This window comes from Dermacentor albipictus, chromosome 1 (assembly GCF_038994185.2).
Source record: "Dermacentor albipictus isolate Rhodes 1998 colony chromosome 1, USDA_Dalb.pri_finalv2, whole genome shotgun sequence".
NCBI classification, from domain to species: Eukaryota; Metazoa; Arthropoda; class Arachnida; order Ixodida; family Ixodidae; genus Dermacentor; species Dermacentor albipictus.
The window spans coordinates 40,316,080-40,342,809 of record NC_091821.1 but is presented as its reverse complement, the minus strand read 5'-3'; the positions used below and the strand labels follow the sequence as shown (position 1 = coordinate 40,342,809).

The 26,730-nt window shown below is 46.9% G+C and overlaps 1 protein-coding gene across 3 annotated transcripts in view; it reads left to right on the top strand.

Moving 5' to 3' along the window:
- LOC139061116 (sushi, von Willebrand factor type A, EGF and pentraxin domain-containing protein 1-like) overlaps positions 1–26,730 on the top strand; it is a 297,555-nt gene that overhangs the window by 61,386 nt on the left and 209,439 nt on the right. For all 3 annotated transcript variants that reach the window (XM_070540689.1, XM_070540681.1, XM_070540673.1), the window contains one exon: positions 15,738–15,923. In XM_070540689.1, coding sequence (XP_070396790.1) covers positions 15,738–15,923 — 186 coding nt within the window. The remainder of the gene's footprint in view (positions 1–15,737; positions 15,924–26,730) is intronic.

Genomic DNA, 26,730 nt, shown 5'->3' with positions numbered 1-26,730 from the left:
GCCCTTTCGTAAAGAGTAATAGTAAATTTAGGGGTTATAGAAGTAATGAACACTGCTCACCTTCTTTGAGTAAGTGGTGAAGACATATTATAATAATAATATTTTAACGTATGAATATGGTATGCATGTACCTCGTTGTCGTTTAACCCTCGAGCGAGAAGGGGCATATATTAAAGTATAAGGTATTCACCGTCCGTCAAAGTCAAGAGAAAGAAAGCTTGTAGCTTTTTTAGTAGCCGGCCACGTTTCCACGAATGCGGCGGTGGCGCATTGCATCGCATTTCCCACACGTCGCATATATGTAAACGGATGTAATGAGCTATGAGAAGCGAATTGACGCAGCACTGACGTTGCTCAGCATTGTTAGCAGTAGCTGTGATGAGAGAATGTTTACCCAACTACGTTACGTTTAAAGGAGAGTGGCTGATTCGTCTAGTTGGTATTCCATAATTTTCTTGCAAGAGCACATATTGGGAACCAGTAAAATTGGACGACAATATCATATATGGTCATCGAAATGCTTCCAACGCATATCATATGATAATATGTGTGAATGACGACTTGTAAGATAAGGATAAGCATCACACCTCTTTCGAAGCATACTTACATGCAGTATTTGGGCTTTTTTCCTTTCTTAAAAAAATTACCGAGAACAAAGTAAGCAAGGAATCGCCAAACCCATCCCCATTTGTTGTTTTGGGTAGATGGTTTCTTTTAAATGCTTTAACAATGACAACGAGGATTTGTATTGATTAGTTCGTTGCCATCACGTGTTCCTTGTTTAAATAAAATGTTTCCGACCAAAAGGAGATCATTGCTCGTGTTATTTGCTTGTAACTGTTACCAGAAAAATCCTGAACTTCGGGCTCGCAGCCAAAAAAGAAAAAATACAGCTGAACTCATCTCACGATGGCTGTCGACGTTAATGCTATTAGCATTCAAGCTATGAAGCCACTCACAATATTTTTGAAGTCGTGTTTACTTAGCGTATGTAATGGCCATTCTGAAACTTCCGTTCCCTCGGCTATATGCGACACACTCCGGTATCGTCCCACTTTGCAAAAGAACTCACTTACCAAGGTCATTCATGAGCATGGCGGCATGATGGCGACTGTATGATACCGACGCAGTGACGACAGTGGAAGAACGAAAAAAATTACATTGATGGAACGGCAAATGCGATATGACGACGAGAACAATTAGATGACGATTCTTAAGTGATGAGGATGGCACAATGAAGGCAGCGTGATGACGACGACATGAGGACAATGGGATGACAACATGCGTACTAAGACGAGGGCGTGACGACAAACAGATGACTAAGCTTAAATGTAGACGATGGCACGACGGCATGACAGTGACGGTTTGACGGTGGCAGCATAATCACGATATTACAAAATGAAGCGGGTCACTCAAGGTCAAAATAAAAATGAAATGACGTTTCGGGATCCGTACGGATCCCTTGTTCTCAATGGAATGTCGGCTGTTAAGAACGGCGAGCTACAAAGCAAGATTGCCACCCGATTACGACAAGGGGGGCAAGACGCGCATTCCGCACCCTCTCCGTCACTGCAGCTAGGAGGCGTTCGAAGAAGCGGCCTTTGTGGTGAAAACCGCCTCTTTCCTCCAGCCCCATCGACATTGTGACGGGACGAGTTCGATGTGTGAACAATGGTTTCGGAGTTCCCCAACGTGGAGCTGATTTGACACGCATGGACAAGTTGCCGTGGGGACGACGTATTTTGGTGCGTCTCACGCTTCGGCGTGACGCAAAACAACGAGCTACCCCCGATCGGCACCGATACTTTCCGGAACGGCACCCCTCCAACGCCGTCGTTTGGGCATCGGAATGTGTGTGCCTTTGTGTCTGTAAACTGATCTGCAGAGCAGCGGCGAGTTGGTGATGAGTAAACGAACAGTCTCCGCCCCGTATGGCCGGCGGACCGAGTGTATAAAAACTGTGGTTGTGCGCATGCTGGGGACACTTCTCTTGAGCAGTCATGTTAGACTGAGTCACTTCTCTCATGCAGTCATGTTGGACTGTTACTCTTTTTCTCAAGCAGTCATGTTAGACTGATTTAATTTCTGTAAATAAACCCTTTTTCCTCGTTCTCAATGAGAAGCAGTTCTTCACTTCATCAACGATCTCAGCGTAAATAAGTTGGACGACGGCATGGGCCAGCTACCTTCGAATTCATGCCGTACTCCAATCTTGGCAAAGGACCACGGACGATGGGATTGAGCCCCCAATCCTCACAACTGGCTGACAGCGGTGAGATCGACTTTGCAACATGGTGCTGTATCTGCGGTGAGTGCTTGGTTTTTGCTTTGACTCTCTAGGCTTCATTTTATAGTTGTTCTGTTTAGAACAGTAGGGAAGCTAGATTGTTGTGTGTTAGCTAGGTTGTGTTTTCCTAGCTAGATTTAGAGCGCAGAATCAAGGCAGTAAAGCAGCAGTCATGGAGTTAAGGACACTGCTGAGAGACGAGTTGTTGATTGTTGGTGAGGAACTGGGCCTAGATGTACGCAAGGAAATGCTCAAATCGGAATTATTGGAGCTAATTTCCAATCAGGCCAGTGAGGAAGATATTGAAATGGGAATGGAACTTCTCAAAAAGAGAGAGAAACGGGAAAGAGAAAGAGAAGAACGGGACAGAGAAAGAGAAGAACGGGACAGAGAAAAGCGAGAGAGAGAGGAACGCGATAAAGATCGCGAGTTTCAGTTAAGGAAAATGCAACTTGAACTTGAAAGCAAACGTTTGGAGTTGTCTCAAGGAAGTGAAGGCGCTCTGGGACGATCAAGTGAGGCAGAATCGTACCGCATGGACAGGCTATTAAAGCCATTTGAGGTCGGGACCGACATAGGCTTGTTCCTAAGCAATTTTGAAAGGACTTGCGAGAAGATGAACTTCGGTCCGAGTACATGGCCACAGCGGTTGCTGTCTATGTTGCCGTGTGAGGCGGCGGAAGTAATCGCCAGATTGAGTGCGCAGGATGCATATGATTATGCAAAAGTTAAGGCTAGTCTCCTGAAGAAATACCGCCTTTCAGCCGAAGCTTTTCGGCAAAGGTTTAGGAGCACAGGCAAGAAAGATAGCGAGGGCTATCCGGAGTTTGCATATAGCTTAAAGGCCAACCTATTCGAGTGGCTTAAAAGCGCGGAAGCGTACGACAGCAGAGACATGATCATTGAATGCATGTGTCTAGAGCAGTTTTACAAAACCATCCCCCAAGCTGTGAAACTGTGGGTGCAAGACAGAGGTAATGTAAACACTGTGGAAAGGGCGGCTGAATTAGCCGAAGAGTACGCAACCCGTAGAAAGTTGAACGCCGAGGAGGGAAACTGGGACGGTCGAAATGGACCGCGGAAACCATTTCCGTTCAAAAAGGGTGCGCAAACTAGACGATCAGAGCCTGCAGACATGACGAAAAAGCCCGCAGAAAAGAGCGAGGAGAAACTTAACGGAGAAACCGCACAAAAAGAACAGAAAAGAAAATTCGAATCTGTTAGACCAATTCGCTGTTACAAATGCCACAAACTGGGACATATAGCTGTAAACTGCGATAAGTCTAGCGTAGTTTTTTCCTACGTGGAGGAAAAAGATGAGAATATGGAACTTCTAAGTCCATATCTCCACAACCTGCAAGTTAATGGAAAACCATGCCGAGTGCTAAGAAACAGTGCCGCCACGCTGGACATTGTCCATCCGTCTTACGTGATGGTAGATGACTTCACCGGAGAAGTAGCATGGATAAAACAGGTTGTAGAAGAACACAGCGTGTGTCTGCCCGTGGCCAAAGTCAAAATCAGTGGACCATTCGGGGAGCTAGAGACTGAGGCTGTAGTTTCCAAAATTTTGTCACTGCAGTATCCCTACATCTTTTCGAATCGTTCGAATCAGTTACTGCGTGACAGAGGGCTCAAACTGGGAGAGGGCATAGTACAGGCATTGACCCGAGGCCAAGCTAGTAAGATCGCGGCGCTTTCGGCTGAAAATGCTCAAGCTCCTCCAGCGGAAGCAGAAAAGGGGATAGCTTCAATACCCGAATCCGAGCTAGGCCCGAGGGACAAAAGTACAGTTGAGGAGAGCCTGCCAGCTGACCAGCTCAATTAGAGCGTAGCACTAGAGTGTCAGAGTTCTAGCCTGCAGGAAGAGCAAGCAGACGCGCTCACAAGCGAGACAGGGTCGTTATTATCACCGGCCTCAAAGAACTTTGATCAACTCTTACGCGTGGATAGACAGTCAATGGCAGCTGAGCAAAAGAATGATGAGAGCTTAGCTAAATTGCATGACACAGCTAAAGAAGGCATTGCTAGGCGCAACGTAACGATACATGAGAGAGGAGGATTGTTGTATCGGCATTACAGAGATCGAAAGGGTAGGATTTTAGATCAGTTAGTCATACCTACTAAGTATAGGGAGGACCTTTTGAGTCTTTGTCATGGAAATGGGTGGTCCGGCCACCTAGGCATAAACAAATCAAAGGAAAGATTGCTTATGGAATACTACTGGCCTGGCTGTTTCAAAGATGTAGAAAACTTTGTAAGATCATGCGACGCCTGCCAGCGTTCTGGTAAACCAGGAGAGACTTGGAAAGCTCCACTGAAGGTAGTGCCCTTAATAACAGAGCCTTTCAGACGACTTGTAATAGACACGGTAGGGCCTCTTCCAAAAACAAAATCAGGCTACAGGTACTTGTTTACCATGCTGTGTGCGGCTACCAAGTTTCCAGAAGCAATCCCTTTGAAAGAGCTCAGCTCCACCGAAGTAGTAGACGCGCTTTTGACAGTGTTTGCACGAGTTGGGTTTCCAGCCGAAATTCAGGCAGATCAAGGGTCAGTATTCACGAGCGCACTGACTTCCACATTCTTGCAAAAGTGCGGGGTAAAGTTAATACACAGTTCTGTCTATCATCCTCAGTCAAACAGTGTAGAGAGGTGGCATTCGGTGCTTAAGCGAGTTTTGCGTGCGCTCTGTTACGAGCACAAGGAGGACTGGGAGAACTGTCTGCCGGCAACTTTGTTTGCTTTGCGAACGGTTCCACATGAGGCGACAGGGTTCTCACCAGCAGAACTAGTGTATGGGAGGACACTCCGGTCTCCACTGAGAATGTTAAGAGAGATGTGGGAGGAAAGAGGGGAGAGTCCAACCGTGGTTGAATACGTGCTAAATTTACTGGAACGGCTAAGCGCAACCCAAGAACTAGTCGGAAAGAACATGGCACTAGCTCAAAAGAACGCCAAATTCTATTACGACAAGAATGCGAGGCTTCGTACGTTTAAAGTCGACTTAACGATGAAAGCGGAAAAGTGTAGGTTTGGTTGTTCGCAGGTTACTTATTTGGGCCATGTTGTCGGTCAGGACATGATACGGCCGGCTGAGCTGATAATAGCTACGATTGGAGAATTTTCTCAGCCGCGCCCGAAAACGGACCTTCGTTCATTTTTGGGACTTGTGGGGTACTATCAACGGTACATTCCGAATTACTCGCAATTGGCAAGTCCATTAGCAGACGCCCTCCGAAAGGGAGCACCGAGTAACGTACACTGGGATAAGGACAAAGAGAACGCTTTCCAAAGTTTGAAAACGCTATTGGTTTCTCGCCCTGTGTTTCGCGCGCCAGACTACACAAAGGAATTCATAGTTCAATGCGACGCAAGCGACAGAGGTATGGGCGTGGTACTTAGTCAGGCCGGCGAGGATAACGAGGAGCATCCTATCCTCTACGCCAGCCGTAAACTAAATGTAAGAGAGGAAGCCTACAGCGCTTCAGAGAAGGAATGCGCTTGTTTGGTTTGGGCCGCCCAGAAGTTGTCGTGTTACTTGTACGGAGCGAAGTTCATCTTCGAGACCGACCACTGTCCTCTGACGTGGCTCAATCAAATGTCACACAAAAACGGCCGCTTGCTCCGATGGAGCCTCACTCTCCAAGAGTACAACTTCTCCGTTAGATATAAGAAGGGAAAGTTGTATAGCAATGCGGATGGTTTGAGCAGGCTAATTTGAATTCTGCGTTTGGGGGTCCCGCCTAAATTTTAGGGTTACTAGTGTTAATTTTATTAAGCGAAGAAGATCCCCTCTCATTTAGCAGGATTCCCTCCATGATTGCTGAATGTGTCAGCAGGAATTTGCTTCAGAAATTGGCATAGCGAAATGCAGCATTTTTTTTTGTTTCTGCACTTATGTTGTTGTTGTTTTTTGAAGCCTAGCGAGTCTAAAGTGAGAGCCAATGCACGTCATCTCGGCGCAGAGCCGTGTTGTGGGGTTCGTTTTGCAGTTGCCTGTCCTTGGATGTTTTGGGGCGGTGACATCAATGCACAAGTGGTCGCTGCGAGCCAAGACATCAATCCCCCCCTGACCAGCAGCCGTTCTCTTCCTGCCTAGCGGTTGTCAACGCTAGACAGTCGAGACTTTCCGGGCCATGGAGGCGCTGTTAAGAACGGCGAGCTACAAAGCAAGATTGCCACCCGATTACGACAAGGGGGGCAAGACGCGCATTCCGCACCCTCTCCGTCACTGCAGCTAGGAGGCGTTCGAAGAAGCGGCCTTTGTGGTGAAAACCGCCTCTTTCCTCCCGCCCCATCGACATTGTGACGAGACGAGTTCGGTGTGTGAACAATGGTTTCGGAGTTCCCCAACGTGGAGCTGATTTGACACGCATGGACAAGCTGCCGTGGGGACGACGTATTTTGGTGCGTCTCACGCTTCGGCGTGACGCAAAACAACGAGCTACCCTCGATCGGCACCGATACTTTCCGGAACGGCACCCCTCCAACGCCGTCGTTTGGGCATCGGAATGTGTGTGCCTTTGTGTCTGTAAACTGATCTGCAGAGCAGCGGCGAGTTGGTGAGGAGTAAACGAACAGTCTCCGCCCCGTATGGCCGGCGGACCGAGTGTATAAAAACTGTGGTTGTGCGCATGCTGGGGACACTTCTCTTGAACAGTCATGTTAGACTGAGTCACTTCTCTCATGCAGTCATGTTGGACTGTTACTCTTTTTCTCAAGCAGTCATGTTAGACTGATTTAATTTCTGTAAATAAACCCTTTTTCCTCGTTCTCGATTGGAAGCAGTTCTTCACTTCATCAAAGATCTCAGCGTAAATAAGTTGGACGACGGCATGGGCCAGCTACCTTCGAATTCATGCCGTACTCCAATCTTGGCAAAGGACCACGGACGATGGGATTGAGCCCCCAATCCTGACACGGCTAAGCACAAGGTTCTTAAATGTCGTTTAGCACATGACGCTAAGTTCGGGAGTACACGTAGTTGAGAGTGCGAGATGATCTATTGATTGTGCTATTTGTCGTTTGAATTATTAACGATTCGAGATTAAGCCTCGTTGTCAAGTTTTTTCTCTGTAGCCACGATAAGCGTGTTGTCCAAGTTTATCTCCCGACCCGTCTTCTCGGCATGCTCTGCCAGGGCATTTGTCACTGTGTGGCCTTTGGCGACACCATTCTTGTGCTCTTTCAGACGCCTACAGAAATTTCCGTTTTCGCCAATATGATCCACAAATGGACAAGTGGACTTGTCTTTTTCAAGACGACATGTGCTTTCCTCGGCACAGTATGTATATGTAGGGTTCTTCTAAAGGGGATAGTGTGTAAGGCGGCTGGGCGAGGCAACGACCGAGCGTGTGTTAGCGGCGAGTGTGTAGAACTGAAAGTTACAGGATCTCCTAAGATCTCTCTTAAGAAGTGAACGGCGAAAGCCTACTCTCCCGCCTCTTATCATTCGCCTCTTTTTCTCTGCCTCTTCTCTTTCTCTTCTTTCCTTTAGTCATAACTACTCACTACTAAGCATATTTAGTCATGTGTAATCAATTGCGGTTATTACAAGCCGTCGTTAGACATGTTGGTCACGTCGTAGTTATCAGTAGTCATTACAGGTCATTTCAGTCATTATTAGTCATTACTGGTCATTACTAAGCACTTTTAGTTATTTCTAATCAATTGTCGTTACAATTCGTCATTAGACATAATGGTCATTCCATAGTTATTACTAGTCACTACAAGTCATTTCAGTCATTATTAGTCCTTACTGCTCACTATTAAGCATTTTAGTCATTTGTAATCAATTGTGGTCATTACAAGCCGTCGTTAGACATAGTGCTCATTTCGTAGTCATTAGTAGTCATTACAAGTCATTAGTAGTCATTTTAGTCATTACTAGTCATTATTAACCTCTACCCCTATTATAACGTTATCATTCACTAACTGTCACTATCAATCATTTTTCATTCTTTAATCTGCCTTCATATGGCGTGATGGCGTTTCGGCGGACACTCCGGTGGTCAGGTCTGCTGACACAAACTTCACCACGAGCCTAGAAAGGATTTCGCCTTCGAAGAAAGGTGTGCTCTTCAACGTCGGTGGTGAAATGTGAGGAAGCGCCGTGTGTCAGCCGGCCGTGCGTTTTCTTTTTCTGTTTTTCTTTTTTTTGTGGAGGGGACCTAGACCACGGGGGGGGGGGGGGAGCTGTCGTCTCTCTGAAATAGAGAATAAAAATAGCGGCAGAAAATTGTGTTCGTGGAAAAAAAAAGGAAAACGCTCAAACGGCATAAATATATAAATAAAAGAACAAAAAAGGAAAGAAGAAAAGAAAGGGAAGAAAGAAAAGCAAGAGAAAAACAATTATCAACCCATTGAAAATAACTATGCGCTGTTGCCTATAGCTCGAAATTTAGCATAGCGAATAGAATCTAAAGCTCCCTTTGAAATGCTTATATGACTATTGGTTGCAAAGTCTTCAACTTATGGATGAAGTAGGATACTCTGTACTTTTTGTCTCGTGCAGAACAGTGACTTTACTGCGGGATGTAGAGTTTAAGTTAATCAAAGTTATGAACTGGTTAAATATACATCACATCGGAACTAGTGCAAGTAAAGCCAGCTTTCACTTCGTTTGTATAACTACTTGCCGTGCTTTTAATTTTAATGTCACTTTGAAGGTGACTGCAGGTTTTGCACCTGGGGCGACAACATGCTTTTATTTTGAAGAACCAAGTTGCGCATTCAAAAAAGAGAACCACAGGAAAAGGCGACGGAGACAGAAAGAGCGCAAATTTTATTACGGGGGAATGTTGTTGGCCGACTTCTGCGTGTACTAACATGTCATTAAAGTTTCTCTTACGGCGATAGGTCACCTTTGGTAACACCGGACACCGTTTTCTCAGACGCTCCTAGCTTGATAATATTGGGGACATTTTCGTGGGATGTTGTTTATGTTTCGGAGGGCATTATACTATTTTGTTGTAAAGGCTGCTGGTCTCTCAGATTCTGGCTGTTTCTTATATAATTCCGACAGCCTCACCAATCTTGACGCGACGTCGTAAGCTCTGTCAAGAGGAACTTGTGGACAGTTTCTTTCTGCTAGCGTTGTTTTAAAGTCATTTAGGTGGTGCACATAATCCTTGTCTTCGCTACAGATACTTCTAATTAATTTCGCTTGTCCGACAAAAATTCCTTGCTTGCAGTTTGGTGGGTGATGACTGCTGTAGTCTGGCTATCCGTATGCTTCGTATGCTTCGTATGCCGTAATTGTCGTTCTTTGTTTCCCCTTTTCTATGCAGACCATCGTGTCGAGGAAGTTGATTTCACTAGTATAGTGATGAGCAGTAAATTTAATACTCGGGTGAAAGTGGTTGAGATGGCTAATTAGGTCGGTTAACATGCTTTTGCCGTGTTCCTATATTAGAAATATGTCGTCAGTGTAACGCAGGTAGGGATAGGGTTTTAAAAAGGCTTTGATTTTATTAGGTTTGCTTCAAGCTGTCCCATGAATATTGTTGACATACGTGGGAGCGAATGGTGTTCCCATGGTAGCGCCGAAAGGTTGCTAGTAGTGAATAGAATAGAATTCGAAATAGTTGAGCGTGAGAGCTAACCTGAGGGAAAAGTTCATGGGCATCGCTTCGCGATGCCCAAGAACAAAGTAGTGGAGTTGCTTGGACAGGAGCTCCGCTACTGTGCTTTGTACAACATTGCTCTAATCTGAACTTAGGTTATAGCCGAGTTTTCTGTAATGGTTGTGATTACTCAATTGTTTGGAGGCCTCATTTTTGTACTTTTCTATAGGCTAGAGAACGATACTGCCGCCTTTGTCTGCTCGTTTTATTACAATATTATTTCTTTCGGTAAGTTCTTTAAGAATTTGGTTCTGGGTGGGGGACAAATTTTTGTGTTTGTGTCAATGCCGCGTTGTCTCTAGAATTTCCTTTGAGATTAGCCTTGTGTATGAATCATGGTCTGGGCACTTGCTCGGCTTCCGGTGCCCACGTGCTAGGTTCTCTAAGAGAGTCTCTAACCTGCTTTCCCTACGTATGGCCTATTCTAAAATAATTACTCGATGCGCATGCGTCTTGAAAACTCTGTTATACTTTTGTGGAGTTCGTTTTCGTTTACTCCGTTGTTCGTGGGACAAAGTGGTTGACTACGTTTCAGGAGATCAACTTCATTGGGACTAAACTCTGTTACATGTCTACTACGTTGCTGCAGTGCTCTGGATGCTTGCTTGTAGCATTATCTGTGCAGCTATGTGCTTTAGGGGTCATATTAGCTTTCCTGGATATCGGATCTGCAGCTATAATACCTTTGTGCTGGTGCATGTCCTAAAGTACGTTTTCCTCCCTAGTTTCGACGAAGTGTTCAAGTTCTCTTTTTTCTGGTTCAAATAAATTTATGCTGCCGAGCTGATTAGTAACTATCGTAAGATGTTCCTCGCAGTGTTCTTCTTGGATATCAATTAAATAGAGCGATGTAGTTTCTAGGACAGCCTTCTGTTTCAATAATAGCCTGGAGGGTAAGGAGCCGAGGGCACATTTAACCTTAATTCTAAGATCGTTTGGGATTTTCCTGTGTTTAATGCAGTTAGTGTAAGTTTTCAGGTGAAATCTGTAATTTGTTTGTTTGGCGGCGAGTTGGCGGGATTGGAAGAAAGGGCGAGATTTTTTGTTGCGTGTGCTATCCGTAGTGCGTGGTAGTCATTTGTGCTTTGTTCAGACCTCCGAGGCGAAACATCTTGAGGTGGTGTCTTTTTACGCTTTGTTTTGTTGTCGAGGCCTGCGCCGATGTCTGTCTGTGTATCTGTCTGCTTATTAGTGTACGTAGCTGTTTGCGTGAAGGCTTCGCGGGTGGTTGTGGGCTTCCGTAGGAGAGGGTGTTGTTCAGGTGGTGTTGGTTCCGCGTCCAACGTCTGTGTAGATGTTTCTTGGGTTCTTGCTTTGGTGGAACGTGCGTACGAGTTGGTGTTGACGATTTCAGGCATGTGCTTCTGTGTTGTAGCTAACTGGGACGGCGGCTTTACTGGTGTTGGTCGTGTCGGTTTAAATGAGTTCCTGAGCCCGTACTTGATGTTGTTAGCAATTAACTTGACGCCATAAAAATTGGGGTGTAGTCCGTCCCTGTCGAGCAGAATGTCGGGGTCCTGGTGTATTTCAGTGTGTTCATGTTGGCTTTCAATGTCCAGAAGAAAATCATTAAGCTTACGTGTCCCTAGGGCGTGAGCTAGGAGTGTCTCTGATTGTTGAATAAATGGCCTGTGCTTGTTTGCGACCTTGGGAAGTACTGTTGTCAGAGTGATTTCTGCGTTTGGTCTGTTGGTGTGCATATTGTTTATGAGCGTGTTCATGGCCTTAATTCTGTTGTCTCCGGTGTCGTGGTTGAGGTAATTAGTCCCGCAGTGAATGATGTAATGTGGGATGTGCTGTGGTGCTGCGGCATGTTGTTGATGTTGTTTGTCGTGGCGCCACTCTTAAAGCTAATGCGTGCTGAATGTTGGTCTCGCGAGAGGAGTTGGTGAATGTACTTGTAGTGACTGTCACCAATTAATTCAACGTGTGCCAAAAATGTATGCGTGTTTGCCACGTGTATTACAAGTGATGCGACGCTTGTGCTATGTTTCGAAGTTTTAAGTATGTTGCTGTATGCCTTTTAAGATGTATTTTATTCAGGGAAGTAAAACCAGTCGAAGACCAGCGTACTCCTTGTCTTGTCGTCTTTTCTCTGTTTTTCCAGGGTGTTTCTTCTTTTCCCTTCAATCGCTGGAAATGTCACAGATGTCTCAGTTACTACTAGCCCAGATTTCTGCAATAAACCTTGCCGATGGGTCGAGTTCGAGGGGATCGACGTATCATTCAGACGTAGTAGCTTTAAACATTATGCGCAATAGCTTCAAACATCGCGTAACTTGGCTGTGCGGTGTAACTTGCCTATTGTTATTCAACGAATATTTAGAGCAATCAGCCGTGCACGTGTGCGACTTATAGCTAGGAAAACTTTGCGCATCCGTCAGATATATTTCTTTAGAAATAATTAAGGAATGTATACCTATCACTGCTGTGTGTTGGGCGTGTGGGCATGCGAACTTGGATAACATTTTCGTGCCGCAAAAAGGGACAGGCTGGAGACATAGATAGCGCGGTGCGCTTACTTCAACAGTTTAATTACTGGAAAATTCGTGCATTTAGAGACCATACGCAACAACGCCACCCTTGGCTAGCGCGTCGTACTGCTCCTTCCAAAAAGGCCGTCTATTTACCTATAGCATGTCGACAGACGCAGTGCAAACACAGCGTTCACCATTACGCCTGATAGCTTGTGCCTCTATAACTTCACGCAGATCTTTATCTCTGTGTGTGGCAAGAATCACGCAATCGTTGAACGAAGGAGCACTGCCGCACTCTCGACAGTGAACAGACGAACGATCGTCGCGGTAATTCCTTGCATTTAAACTATGCTCACTTATGCCGTCTGTTCTTTCCTGCCGCAGAGAAGTGGCAGTTCATACACCACTGCCTCTTCACAATCAGCGAAACGGTTTCGGCGTCTTTTGGAACACTCAGATGCAGTTTTACGGCACGGGTTTGTCAACCGACTCACTTTGCTAAGCTTATCTGGTGAAAAAAAAAAGATAGTCTTGCGTTCATCCGGCTTTAAGACTTTGCCGTCCGCTGTAGGTGGAACACAACCGCAGTCTATCATTTATTTGACAGCTGTTCATTTACTGTACCTTGGGTGCCACTTTCCGTGCGAGAGCTCCTGAGGAATCCCTCTATTACAGATACCTGCACGGTCTTAGGGTACCGTGGAGCAGACAAACGTTCATTTTTTTAGGCTTCTATAAACCTTATGGAGATGGAATAATGGTCGAGTTAATCAAAGATGGACGAGACTTAATTCTTGACAAAGTGGCGGCTCTCTCTACGAATTGTCTATCGACTTCAAGGCTCCCACAAAACAGGAAGAATGCAAACATTATACTGATCCACAAAAAGACAGATGTTAAAGAATTTAAAAATTATAGGTCCGTGCATTAGCGTAGTCCCAGTATTATATAAAATATACACCGAGATAACTTCCAATAGAATAAGGGAATGGATACTCTGCAACCAAGGGAACCGGCTGGCTTCAGGAAGGGATACTCTACATGGGATCACATCCATGTCATCAATCAGGTAAACGAGAAACTCGCAGAGTACAATCAGCTTCTCTATATGAATTTCATAGATTACGAAAAGGCATTTGATTCAGTAAATATATCAGCAGTCATTGAGGCATTACGTAATCAAGGAGTACAGGCCACTTACGCAAATATCTTGGAAAATATCTGCAGAGATTCCACAGCTACCTTAATTCTCCACAAGTTTGGGCCGTCCAGCGAGCCAAGGAAGCCACACAGGAGCAGCAGCTCCCAGTGGCCATCTAGGCGGCCCCAGGCCCGGGCCTCTCAATCGCCGGATTCCAAATAAAGTTATTGCATCGCAGACAAGGAGACACAATCTCACCAGTGCTATTCATTGCGTGCTTGGAAGAAGTATTCAAGCTATTAAACTGGGAAGGTTTAGGGATAAGGATCAACGGCGAATATCTCGGCAACTTTCGGTTTGCAGATGACACTGTCCTGTTCAGCAACACCGGAGACGAGTTGCAACAAATGATTGAGGACCTTAACAGGGAGAGTGTAAGAGTGGGGCTGAAGATTAATATGCAGAAGACAAAGATAATGATAAATAACCGGGCAAGGGAACAAGAGTTCAAGATCGCAAGTCAGCCTCTAGAATCTGTGAAGGAGTACGTTCACCTAGGTCAACTAATGACAGGGAACACTGATCATGAGGAAGAAATCTACAGAAGAATAAAAATGGGTTGGAGCGCATAGGGCAGACATTGTCAGCTGCTGACAGGAAGCTTACCATTTATCATTGAAAAGGAGCGTGTGCAATCAGTGCATTTTACTGGTGGTCACATATGAGGAAGAAACTTGGAGACTGACAGAGAAGCTTGAGAACAAGTTAAGGACCGCTCAAAGAGCGATGGCACAAAGAATGTTAGGCATAACGTTAAGAGACAGAAAGATAGCGCTTTGGATCAGCGAGCAAACGGGTATAGCCGATATTCTAATTGACATTAGGAGAAAAAAAATATGGAGCTTGGCAGGTAATGTAATGCGTAGGTTGACCATTATGGTTACAGAATGGGTGTCAATAGAAGGGAAGCACAGTGGAGAACGGCACAAAACTAGGTGGGGCGATGAAATTGGGAAATTAGTGGCCGCTAGTTGGAATGGGTTGGCGCCGTACAGGGGTGATTGGAGATCGCAGGGAGAAGCCTTCGTCCTGCAGTGGTCATAAAGGAGGCTGCTGCTGCTGCTGCTGCTGCTGCTGCTGCTGCTGCTGCTGCTTCTGATGATGATGATGATGATGATGATGATGTTGATACCTTATGTTGGTGGGGCCCTTTCGTGGCATTGCCTAGACAAAAGTAGGCAATACTTTTTTAAACAGTTCTGAATAGGCAGAATTATAAGGCAACAGGTGATGTTTGGCTCTAGGTTGATTGAATTGATCATTGATGTCTAGAAATTGCAGCGCACCTTTGGCGGGCGATTCAACCGCGAGTATTAGTAGATTAAGGGTTTCACTAAAATCTTTTGACGGGTAAAGTGTTACTGCAGATGAAAAAAAAAGAAAAAACAAGCTCGAAAGTCATCGTCTAACGTGCACACTTTAAACACACTAAAACCAGCCAATGCGTCTAAGAAGCATCTATCATGGTCGGCTAAAATATATTGCTAAATAGAGGCGCCAAACACGAGTCAATGCACCCTCCTTGTTTTTAAATTAAAAAAAAACATTTTCTTCGGTATATGTAGAGTTGACACAAATGCTAAGCAAATCTACGAAGCTATGGACGGATAAACCACCTGTGTTTTGAAGTGCACCTAGCACACCATACTGTATACGTCTCCCATCAGTCCTTGTGTGCTGGCGCTAATGTTTTATCTTAGACTATATCCGTCACACTTTCAGACATTACGTAAAAATGTAACAATTTGGAGCAATAACTCATTATTTTATATAAAAAGTATTTTGGCTCTTTATTTGTGTCTCGGCGAAAGATGTTCCGTTGAAAGAGCATGGTATTCCAAAATCGCAGCAAAGATTCAAAGCTCCATAGCAATGATATAAATAGAGTGTACACGTAAGCTGATATTTATTTTGCGTAGCGGATATATTTTGCTCTAGTGAATAGAATATTTGTAGACACAAATAAACACTGTATAGCAATTAATGCTCGTCGTTCTGTCACGAGTCAATTTAAGAAAATCAATCTATAAGAAGAAGCATGCAGAAATGAAGATTGCGAGCTTAGTGCAATTAGCAACGGAGTGTTGAAGAGGCCTCAGCCGAATTTCAACTAACATCCCGCCCTTTCTGTGTCTCGTTCTATGCAGTTGGCTGTCGCTTCGAAGACCTTCTTAATCGTGTGAAGGACGGTAAGCCACGGCCAGATCAGGATGTTTCACATGGCTCGCTTGCAGCTTATGAATGTGAAACGCCCTTCGTACTGGAGGATGGAGGAAATCTGCGCTGCCATTTCGGAACGTGGAGAGGCCAGCCGCCGAAATGCGTTCCGCCAAGTGAGTACAGCAGTCGTTGGAAATTTAGGCAATTTTTTTCTTCTTCTGTGTTTGTTTTCGAAAGCAGGATTTTTAAAAAGTTTAAATGTCTGTGATTTTATGGTCTTTTCATCACGTACCCTCAATCCATATTTGTATCCTTGAATGAATTGAATCACATTTAACGAAACAGTGTTTGCAGTGGTTCTTGCTTAGCACCACTGCTCAGTGACCTAATCTGGCAGCATTAATGTCATTAGGCAGCATGAAAGGGTTTATTAGCCACGTGCTGCGCTAAGTTCACGTGTTACGTGACGCCATCGGGCAAAAAAAAATATGATGTTCCACATCCGCCCAACATGGCTTTAGTGGTGCTGGCTAACACTCCTAGGGCTGGATATAGTAAATACAAAATACCCAAGTTAGCAGACGCATCAGCAGCCGGTGCCGCAGCACAATTGATAAGGTAACGCGCGCGTAATATGGGAGTTGTGGGTTCACTTCCCACCGGCGGCATGTTATCTTTTCATCTACTTTCACTTAAAATAATTGGGTTTTACATGCCAAAACCACTTTCTGATTATGAAGCACGCCGTATTGGGGGATTTCGGTAATTTGGACCACCTGGGGTTCCTTAACGTGCACCTAAATCTAAGTACACGGGTGTTTTCGCCGCCATCGAAATTGGCCGCCGTGGCCGAATTCGATCTAGCGACCTCGGGCTCAGCAACCCAACACCATAGCCACTAAGCAACCACGGCGGGTTACTTTCACTTCCCTTTTACTTCATATTTTCTACATTTCAATTCCAACCACAGAAAATTTTTTTGATGATTTCCAAGGCTTCATTTTCTTGTAGCGGTCACATCTGGTACAATGCCACAGTACGCTCACAGCAAGAACAACGAATGAAATAAAAAAGGTAGTGAGGCGTAGGCTTCAGCTTCAGTGACCTAGGACCTAAGCATGACCGAACCTAGCAACAATGCTGCCCATCAAGCCCTCGCCGCGTCGAGCCCATCAACCGAGTCAAGCCCTCGCCTCACAGGTATTGCAGAGGTTCGATTTCAGCTTCCACTCTTTTGGACGCAGAATCCCCAGGTGTGGTTTCCACAGGCTCGCGCGCAATTCCACCTGCACCGGATCACTTCGCAGACGACGCAGTTGTACAAAGTGATCTCGTCACTACCACGCGAAGTAGTCGAGGACTTTACCGACGTCCTCGCCCAGCCTTTGCGCTAAAACCTGTATGAGCGCCTCAAGGCAAATATCCTGACCAGCGAAGAACTTGTCGACCGACGCCCTCCCAAATGCTGCGCCGTATGCGGGCAGCTTTTCGGCGAAGGTAACGTCAACATCCACAGGGCTCTGCTCAAGGAACTTTTCCTGCAGCGCCTTCCCTAAACTGTTCGCCTCGTCTTTGCCGCCGCTGGTGACACGATGCTAGACCGCCTGGCTGAGCTCGCCGTTAAGATTCACGAGGCTGCCGCTCCTTCGGTTTCTGTCGTCGCGACAAAGCTTGAGCTAACAACAGTTGTCCAGCTCGAAGCGCGCGTTGACGACCTAATGGCTGCCATTTCTTCACTTCACGAGCCCAGACGACGCCAGCGCTCTTCATGTCCGCGTGCTTCGTAATCTTTTCGCGTGCAACCGTTGCGTCGTATTTTCGTCGTCGAGGGCAAGGACCCATCAGTTCCAGCGAACCTGCTGGTATCACATGCGTTTTGCACATCGGACTAGGAAGCGCGCGACACTTTATACCTGGTCGAAAAAACGACAAGAGGGATCACTAACGGCCACATATGGCCTTTCCATCGAGCTAGCCGCCTGCTTACAGTTAGCTCAAGATTTGCGCCGTGTCTTTTCTTAATGACACGGGTGCCCAGGTTAGTGTAGTGCCCCCATCCAGAAGTGGTCGCCATTCTAAGCACCTTGCGAGGACTATGCCAACGCACCCGCCTTCGCACAGCAGGAGAAGACCTAGCTCTTTCCCTCCGAATCATCGCACAAGAAGTTGCAAACATCGCCGGAACCGTTTTCTTCCCCAATTAAACCTCCTACCTTCATATCATCCTTCGAATATTACTTCGAACCCAAGCCGGCCTACGATGGGCGATGGTATGAACTCATCTTTCACTAAAGCGGAACTTCAGGCTGCAGTGCTTTCCACTAAGACGTTCAGCGCACCAGCCCCGGACGGCATTACATGCGCTATGCTCCGCAACCTTCCCGATAATACTCTCGAGGACCTTCTTGTTCTTTTTAATCACATTTGTGACAATGGAAAGCTGCCCGATTCATGGCAGCTCTCAACGGTCATCCCCATTCCCAAACCCGGAAAATCATCCTCTATTCTGAGCAACCTTCGGCCTATATCATTGACTTCCCAGGCCGGAAAGCTTATGGAAAAAATGGCACTGAGTCGCCTTGACTGGCACATCGAAAGCAACAGCATACTCCACGCCTGCCAAACTGGCTTCTGCCATCGGCACAGCACAGAATACAGTTTGGCACTACTCGCAGGACCTCCTGCACACTCGCCATCGCTTGGATGTGAAGCTTTTGGTTACGGTCGACATCCGCAAGGCGTTTAACTCCGTACCTGACTCCTCGATCCTCGCTTCCGCAACTGGCGCCGGTATCACAGGCAAACCCTGGGCATGTATACGCGGCTTTCTCTATGACCGTGAATTTACAGTTATCGTATAGTAGACACTCTCCGAACCGAGGTAATCACGAGTGGGAGTGCCGCGAGTCGCAGTCCTCTCGCTGTTATTGTTCAACTTGGTGATGGCATTGCTCTGCTATCGCCTGGCTGAGATACCTGAACTTCGCTTCAATTTGCATGCGGACGATGTCACAATATGGACAAACGGCGGCCCCGACGTCGACCAGTCCGATGCCATTCAAGCCCGACTCGAAGTCATTGCCACATTTCTAAAGGTTGTCGGACTCATGTCTTCTGGTGACAAAACTAACTTCGTAGTATTAGGCACGAAAGCAGCCCGTGCTGCCTCGCAAATTTTAATTCACCTTCGATGGCGAGCAAATATCTCAGCAAGACAGTGTTCGAGTTCTAGGCACCTACATCAATGCAAATGGCGGTGCAGCAACATGGCTTTGCAACATCACTCGGACGTGGCATCAGATACTCCACCTTATGTGCCGCATCGCGTCCAAAAACTGGGGAAGTGAGGAGCGAACTCTCCGTCGCCTCGTGACTACTCTACTAATTTCACGTGCTGGATACGGCTATAACATTTAGTCTGATCCAAAAGCAAAGTCAAAAACTCGAATCGCTCAGCCACGAATCCATGAGGGTTGTCACCGCGGCCTGCCGCGTTTCGCACCATTACACCGCCTTGCCCAAATGGCCTAGATTAATCCGATCGCGACAATAGCCGAGGGTGCCAAGCATTCCCATCAATTCCAATTATATAATATTCACAATATTTGGTCGTAGCATCCTCTCGCTTCTTCATCTTCCAGTTCCCTCAACGCCTCCGTTCTCTTTTCTGTTCCGTAGGAGTGTCCCCTGACCGGGGACTTTGCACCAATTCCAGAAGGCGTGAATGCCGATCACGCAGACAGGCAGTTGTCTTACGCGACGCGGCATGAAGCAGTTCGCGACGCTCCTCCCCATCACCATACTGTCTCCTCCGACGCTGCCATCAGTGACGAAGCTTCATCCATTTGCCCACGTACAGCCGCGGCCTACTCCTCCTGCCGCCCTGCCTGCAATGGCCCATTAATGGCGGAACTGCGTGCGATATCCGCTGCATGCGACGCCGTCTTCAAGCCTCCTTTTGCAGCCTTCACTCATCACACTGTTTACAGAGGCTTGCAGGCATCGATAAAGGTCTGAGCCCGGCTGGACTCCTGCAATAGTGTTGCTCACTCCTTACACCGGGCGCTGCGAATCGCCGACGCACTGGCCACCCTTTCCGCCTTACATGGATGACAGGTCACGCTGGGGCCACTGACAGCCGAATGGTGGACTCACTGGCGAGGGAGCTTCTTTCCTGCCCCTCAGAGACTTGGCCACAAGTGCCTTCCATGCTCCTTCGACACCGACATAGTCCTGGTAGAGGCGAAGGCGGCTCGAAGGGCCGCGCTTCAGAACATCCTCCAAGCAAATCCTACCCCTCTGCCAGGGAAGTTTACCCGTGCTGAAGACACACGCCTGCGACGCATTGTCATGGATACAGCAGAGACACCAGCCCGCCGCGCCAGGATGCGCCTCCACAACGGGCAATCAGCCACTCGCCGTTCCTGTCCAGGGAACCAGCTGCCGAATCAGTTAATATATACTATGACTCGGCTCTCTCCGAGCACCGGAAAAGAGCGATAGCCACCCTCCCGCCTACTCTGAGGCCTCAGGATTTGGACGCCCGGCACCTTCCCACTGGTCTCCAGCGAAAGCCGCGCCTCATATTCCCGTCATTACGTCGATTTATACAAGACTAAAAAAAATGATCAATAATATCTGAACTGACCTCCTCCTTTGTCCCCCCCCCCCCCTGCCCTTGGGGTCCACTTCCTGGGGGCGGAAACTTTTTATGGTTATTTTAATAAATGTTTTACTAACAACGAAGCCTTGCGAACAGCCTTACGCACCGCTAACGTCTCTATCATAGCGACATACGGGCTTACGACGCACATAGGTTTTCGTCATCGCCGACGTCATCCATGCCTTCATCGGTTCGGATTTCGTGTCTTTCTACACTACTCGTCTATCGATCGTTGGACTTCTTTCACGAGTAGATTGCCCACAGGCATTTACACACTTGAATGAAACCGTAACTAGTCTAGCTTCAGACGCAGCATTTGAAGTAGTAGGTAAGGCACCAAGGCAACCAGCAGGTAAGCTCTGCCAAGTAACAAATCACCTAATAAACAAACGACAAAGAATGAAAGTGTCCAACTCAAGAGATCAGACAGATTTCGCAGAACAGTCAAAACTGGTCAACAAGGAGAAAATAAGGGATGTTCGAAATTCTAACGTGAGAAAGACTGAGGAACCAGTCAAAAATGGACGCAGCCTGAAATCGGTGAGAAGGAAACGTGGCATCGGAAAACCAAGATGTATGCGTTGAAAGATTAGCAGGGTAATATCGTCAGCAATCTCCGAGATATAGTAAAAGCAGTGGAAGAATTTGTACTGACCTTTACAGTGCCCAGAAGATTCACGATACCTACATTCGAAGCAGTAATGAACGGGTTGCAGAGACTCTTTCTATAACTAGCGATGAGATTAGAAGGGCCATGCAAGACATGAAACGGGGAAAAGCGGAAGGAGAAGATGGACTACCAGTTGATTTAATCAAAGATGTAGGAGACATAATCCTTGAAAAACTGGTGGCCCTTTATACGAACTGTATATCGACTTCAAGGGTCCCAGAGAACTGGAAGAATGCCAATACTATACTAATCAACAAAAAGGGAGACGTTAAAGAATTGAAAAATTATAGGCCCATTGCCTTACTTCCAGTGTTATATAAGATAGTCACCAAGATAATCTCCAATAAAATAAGGGCAACACTATACTTCAGTCAACCAAGGGAACAGGTTGGTTTCAGGAAGGGATACTCTACAATGGATCATATCCATGTCATCAATCAGGTAATCGAGAAATCCGCAGAGTACAATCAGCCTCTCTATACGGCTTTCATAGATTACCAAAAGGCATTTGATTCAGTAGAGACAGCAACAGTCACAGCGGCATCACGTAATAAAGGAGTACAGAACGCTTACGCAAAAACCTTGGAAAATATCTACAGAGGTTCTACAGCTGCCTTAATTCTACACAAGAAAAGTAGGAGATACCTATAAGGAACCGGGCCAGACAATTTCTCCAATGCATTTCACTGCGTGCTTGCAAGAAGTATTCAAGCTATTAAACAGGGAAGGCTTAGGAGTCAGGATCAATGGCGAATATCTCAGCAGGCTTCGATTTGGAAATGACATTGTCCTGTTCAGCAACACTGGGAACGAGTTATAACAAATGATTGAGGACCTTAACAGAGAGAGTATAAGAGTGGGGTCGGGGGAGGGGAATATTAATATGCAAAAGACAAAGATAATGATCAATAGCCGTGCAAGGGAACAAGTTTAGGATCGCCAGTCAGCCTCTAGAGTCTGTGAGGGAGTACGCTTACCTAGGTCAATTACTCACTGGGGACCCTGATCATGAGAAGAAAATTTACAGAAGAGTAAAAAGGGAATGGAGTACATTCGGCAGACATTTTCAGATCCTGACTGGAAGCTTACCATTATCATTAAAAAGAAAGACGTATAATCAATACATTCTACCGGTGCTGACATATGGGGCACAACCTTGGAGACTGGCAAAGAAGCTCGAAAACAAGTTTAGGAAATCGGAAAGTGCGATGGTATGAAGAATGTTAGACGTAGGGTTAAGAGAGAGGAAAAGAGTGGTGTGGATCAGAGAGCAAACAGGGATAGCCGATCTTCTAATTGACATTAAGAAACAGAAATGGAGTGGGGAGGTCACGTGATGCATAGGTTAGATAACTGGTGGACCATTATGGTTAAAGAATGGGTGCCAAGAGAAGGGAAGCGCAGTCGAGGATGGCGGAAGACTAGGTGCGGTGATGGAATTAAGAAATTGGCAAGCTCTAGTTGGAATCGGTTGGCGCAGGACAAGGGTAATTGGCGATCGCAGGGACAGGCCTTCGTCTTGCAGTGGAGATACAATAGGCTGATGGTGACGATGACCGTCAAGTCCTTACCAGAGAATCTTGGCCGAGTTTCCCGAGGACGCAAAAGCTTGCAATCTGAACAAGGTTCCAACCATACGGGTTCTCACCATATCATCCTACGTGGTCCCCCAGTTTCTTCCCGTCCTCGCCGCTTGTTCGACGAGCGTCTTGCCGTCGCTAAACGGGAGTTTCAGCGTATACTGCAACTCGGCATTATTATTCTGTGCTTGGGCTTCGCCGCTGCATTTGGTACCAAAGAAGGATCCGAATAATTGGCGTCCGTGTACAGATTACCATGCTCTCAATGCTCAAACCGTGCATGACAGCTATCCAATTCCACATATTCAAGATTTCGAATCTAATCTGGATGGGTGCACCATCTTCAACAAAGTGTATCTCGTTAGCGCGTACCACCAGATACCAGTTGAGCCCAGCGACATTTCCAGAACTGCCATCACAAAGCCCTTCTGGTTATTCGAGTTTGTGCCCAAGCCCTTTGGATTGTCCAACGCCGCACAAACATTCCAGCGTTTTATCGATGAGGTGACACGAGGTTTGTCTGCAGAATTCGCGTACATCGACGGCATGCTAATCGCTAGTGGCACTCAGGAAGACCACGAGCGTCACTTGCGTGAACGTTTACAACGTCTGCAAATGCGTTTCAGAACGCAGCTCTTAAGAGCCCGTTCCTGCGGCGAGCGTCGGCGTCGGCTTCACCGAGCGAACGAGCGCAAGAGCGAAGGATGAAAGAGCAACACGGAGCGCAGCGGAACCATGAGGCGGAAAGCGAAGGAGTAGGGTATTGCGAAAGCGTGAGAAGGAAAGCCATGAGCCGCGCAAGACGGGTTCTGCAAAGATCGGGACGAGATGGCGCCAGAGTACCGCGCGTCGTCTGTTCACTCCTTTATCTTTCTTCGGTCACTGCTTTTCACCTGCTAAAAAATGTTGAACTTTATCCCTCGAAGTACGACGAAGTTTCTCGAATGTTATCGATAGTTCCATCCGAGCACGAGGTCGCGGGATCGAATCCCGGCCACGGCGGCCGCATTTCGACGGGGGCGAAATGCGAAAACACCCGTGTACTTAGATTTAGGTGCACGTTAAAGAACCCCAGGTGGTCGAAATTTCCGGAGTCCTCCACTACGGCGTGCCTCATAATCAGAAAGTGGTTTTGGCACGTAAACCCCCTTAATTTTTTTTTTAATAGTTCCATCCGTTGGCTGTTGTTACCAAAACTTTTACGCGCAGCTTTTAACCCTAGACCACACGTACGCTTGGAACGCGTGCAAGCTCCCGTCTACGCGCCTTGCGCGTGCCGCGCCTCGCGAGGAATGGTGGTTTGCATCCACAAAGACGCACTTCCATGCGCGCGAAAGCACGCGTTCACTGGGCTTACCCCCAGACGCCTTGGAAGACGCCACTTCGTTCTTTATTATTGACAGTGTTTCAAAATGTTTCGATAGTTATAAACATAACTGTTATATTTTAAGAGCTGTTAGATCAGTACAAAAAGGAAAGATTAAACACTTCCTTGCATGATATAAATCTGCTGCTTTTAGAGTTGAATGTACCGCACCGTATCTGCATAGCCAGGTGAGCCGACGCGAGGCAGCCCAAGCGCGCGATAACCGAGGTCCCTGAATAAACCAAAAGGTAGCGATATACTTTTATTTTGCCGTCGCCGCTTCTGCGAGGAGCATGCGAGGAGGCAGGAGAGGAGGTCAGCGTCTCCTAATTTGTTGGGCGCCGTCACGTGGTATATTTCGCGCTCTTTTCTCTATTTGTTTTTTTCTTTTCCGTGTCTCGGCGCACTCACCACCACGACAGTTCGACACCAGGCCTGTTGACTCGGCGCAGTTAGCCGTCGAGTTTCCGAGGTGAGGCTATCGCAAGGGTCCTCTGATTTTTTGGCTATGTGTCGTGGCTAACCGCGTCACTGAAGAACTCAGTTTTTGTTCTATGTTAGGGATTGATTTTAAGAGTACTGGAGGTGCTAATGCGTACGAACCGAGCTTTCTCCTTTGTTGACGGGGTACGGAGCTCAGGCATGGGTATCGTTATGCGCGGTGTAATAAAAGGGGTCGCGCATGAAATCGATGGTAGCTGGTCCATGCCGTCGTCCAACTCATCCACCCTGAGGAGGTTGAAGGGAAGGACTTGTTCTCATCTAGAACGAGGAATATAGGATTTATTTACAGTATCCTAATGAGAACGTTACAGTTCATCAGTCTAGCATGGCGGAAAGGGAATGCACACTCGGTATCCGCGCCAGGGCTGCTTATAAACACTCTGTCCTCCCTAGATCCCTAGGTGAAAGAAAACGGCCGTTCAACGGTCAACCAATTCGGAGCGTCCAAAGCAATTGTAGCCGAACCGCCTTTGAGGGGGAGGGTTTACACACTCACTTCCGCACAGGTTTCACTGACCACACTGACGTGAGAGGGCTCTCGCAAACAAGGGTCCTGTCCCGAGCAGGCGCCTCTTGATCCCAGTGTTGAATCCGCAGACAGTGGCCGCCGCGTCTGCCCATTGACTGACGACTTCTAAGATCCGTGAGACGGCGCCGCAAAACACCTTCCTGGAGTTCCACCGCTTCAAACAAACCGTGACGGTGACGGCGAATCCACTAACAATACCTGGTCTGCCGAGTGCGTGTAGACATAGCGGCACTGTTTGGTTGGGGACTATCGTATTGTCGTCCTTACAAAGCGAGTCGGCGCAGTAAACATCGTGGCGCCGAAGGCCTGTTGACTCGGCGCATTGCTGTTTTCGCAAAGTGAGTCATCGCAGCGTGTCAGGCAGGTTTCGTCGGTCGCTTCTGCTCTAGTTCGCCAGCCCCCGCAGGCCGTTCATACCAACGGGTGCTGTTCTCGGTGCTCGTTCAGATTTGTTTTCCTCATCGCGCTATCGTCAACAGGTGTGCGAAGCTATGGAGTGCGTAGGCTGTGTTCTGTCATATATCGTTCTAGAAATGTTGTAGTACTCAGAGTGCGCAGCTTTGTCAGTCCATGCTTTTGATAGGCGCGGCAAATATATTTTGCGAGGACAAGCTGTTCACGGCCAGTGAAAATGATTTTGGCTATTCTTAGTAGGCTTTCTCCACTTCGCCTTGTCGGCCGGATAAAGTGGTGCACGAGTTTGTTGGCTCATATTGACTTGGAACTGTGCAAAGGCGGAAAGTGCTCACTGACGGAAACCATTTCTATGTGTAACTTTCATGTATGCGTACCTTTTGTGCACAAATGAAGTACAGGTTCCACTGTGATGTTTGCGCTTGAGAGCCAACGGCACCAGTTTGTGATAAAAGCGTAGGAACAGTTTACTGCATAAAGGGTTGCCGGCGTCATGACGAATCGCGAGAATAGCTGAGATGCTCCGTGTTGATCGCGCTCGTTTCTACATGACGCTCGCGTGATTCAGGCGAATATGTCACGTGCCTTGCCTTCGGTGATCATGGTACTAAGATGAATAAATTATGAAGGTCGCAAAAGCTGCACACAATGCAGTCGATTGGGTACACGCGAGTACACACGTATGCACTTCGAGCAGGGCAAACGTATCCGAGCTGTTGAATCGGCCGCGACATAGTGCGGCGATAGTGTTTTTGCCCAAGAGTACAATGCATGGCCGTGGACGACATAACACTCAAAGCTTTGGCATGTATATAAATATCGTGTACATTACGTACACATTATTGGCGAGACAAAGAATTCTGAATTTTGTGCTCGTACTCGACACTAAAAAGAATTTGTCCACCAAACTAGCCTCAAAAGCCTTCTTCTAACAGGAATCGGGCAGCCAACCCGAAGCTCCAAGCAAGCACGCAGTTACGCGCCGAAAAAAGCGCGAAGGGCATCTGAGTCTGAAAGTTTCATAGCGTTCCATCATCGCTCCTAGCACGGCACACAATAATCAAGCCTTAAATACGGTAAAGTATGCTACGTACACAAACACCCAACAACAATTTTTAATGTCTGACCTCGTGTAACGATGGGCGGCTTACGAGCGAACGACCAAACTGCGAGCTACGAGAGAAAGAGCGAGCGGCGAGAAGGCGAGGAGAAGGAGAGGCCGGGCGAGGAGGAATGTCGGTACGTTTTAGTTTT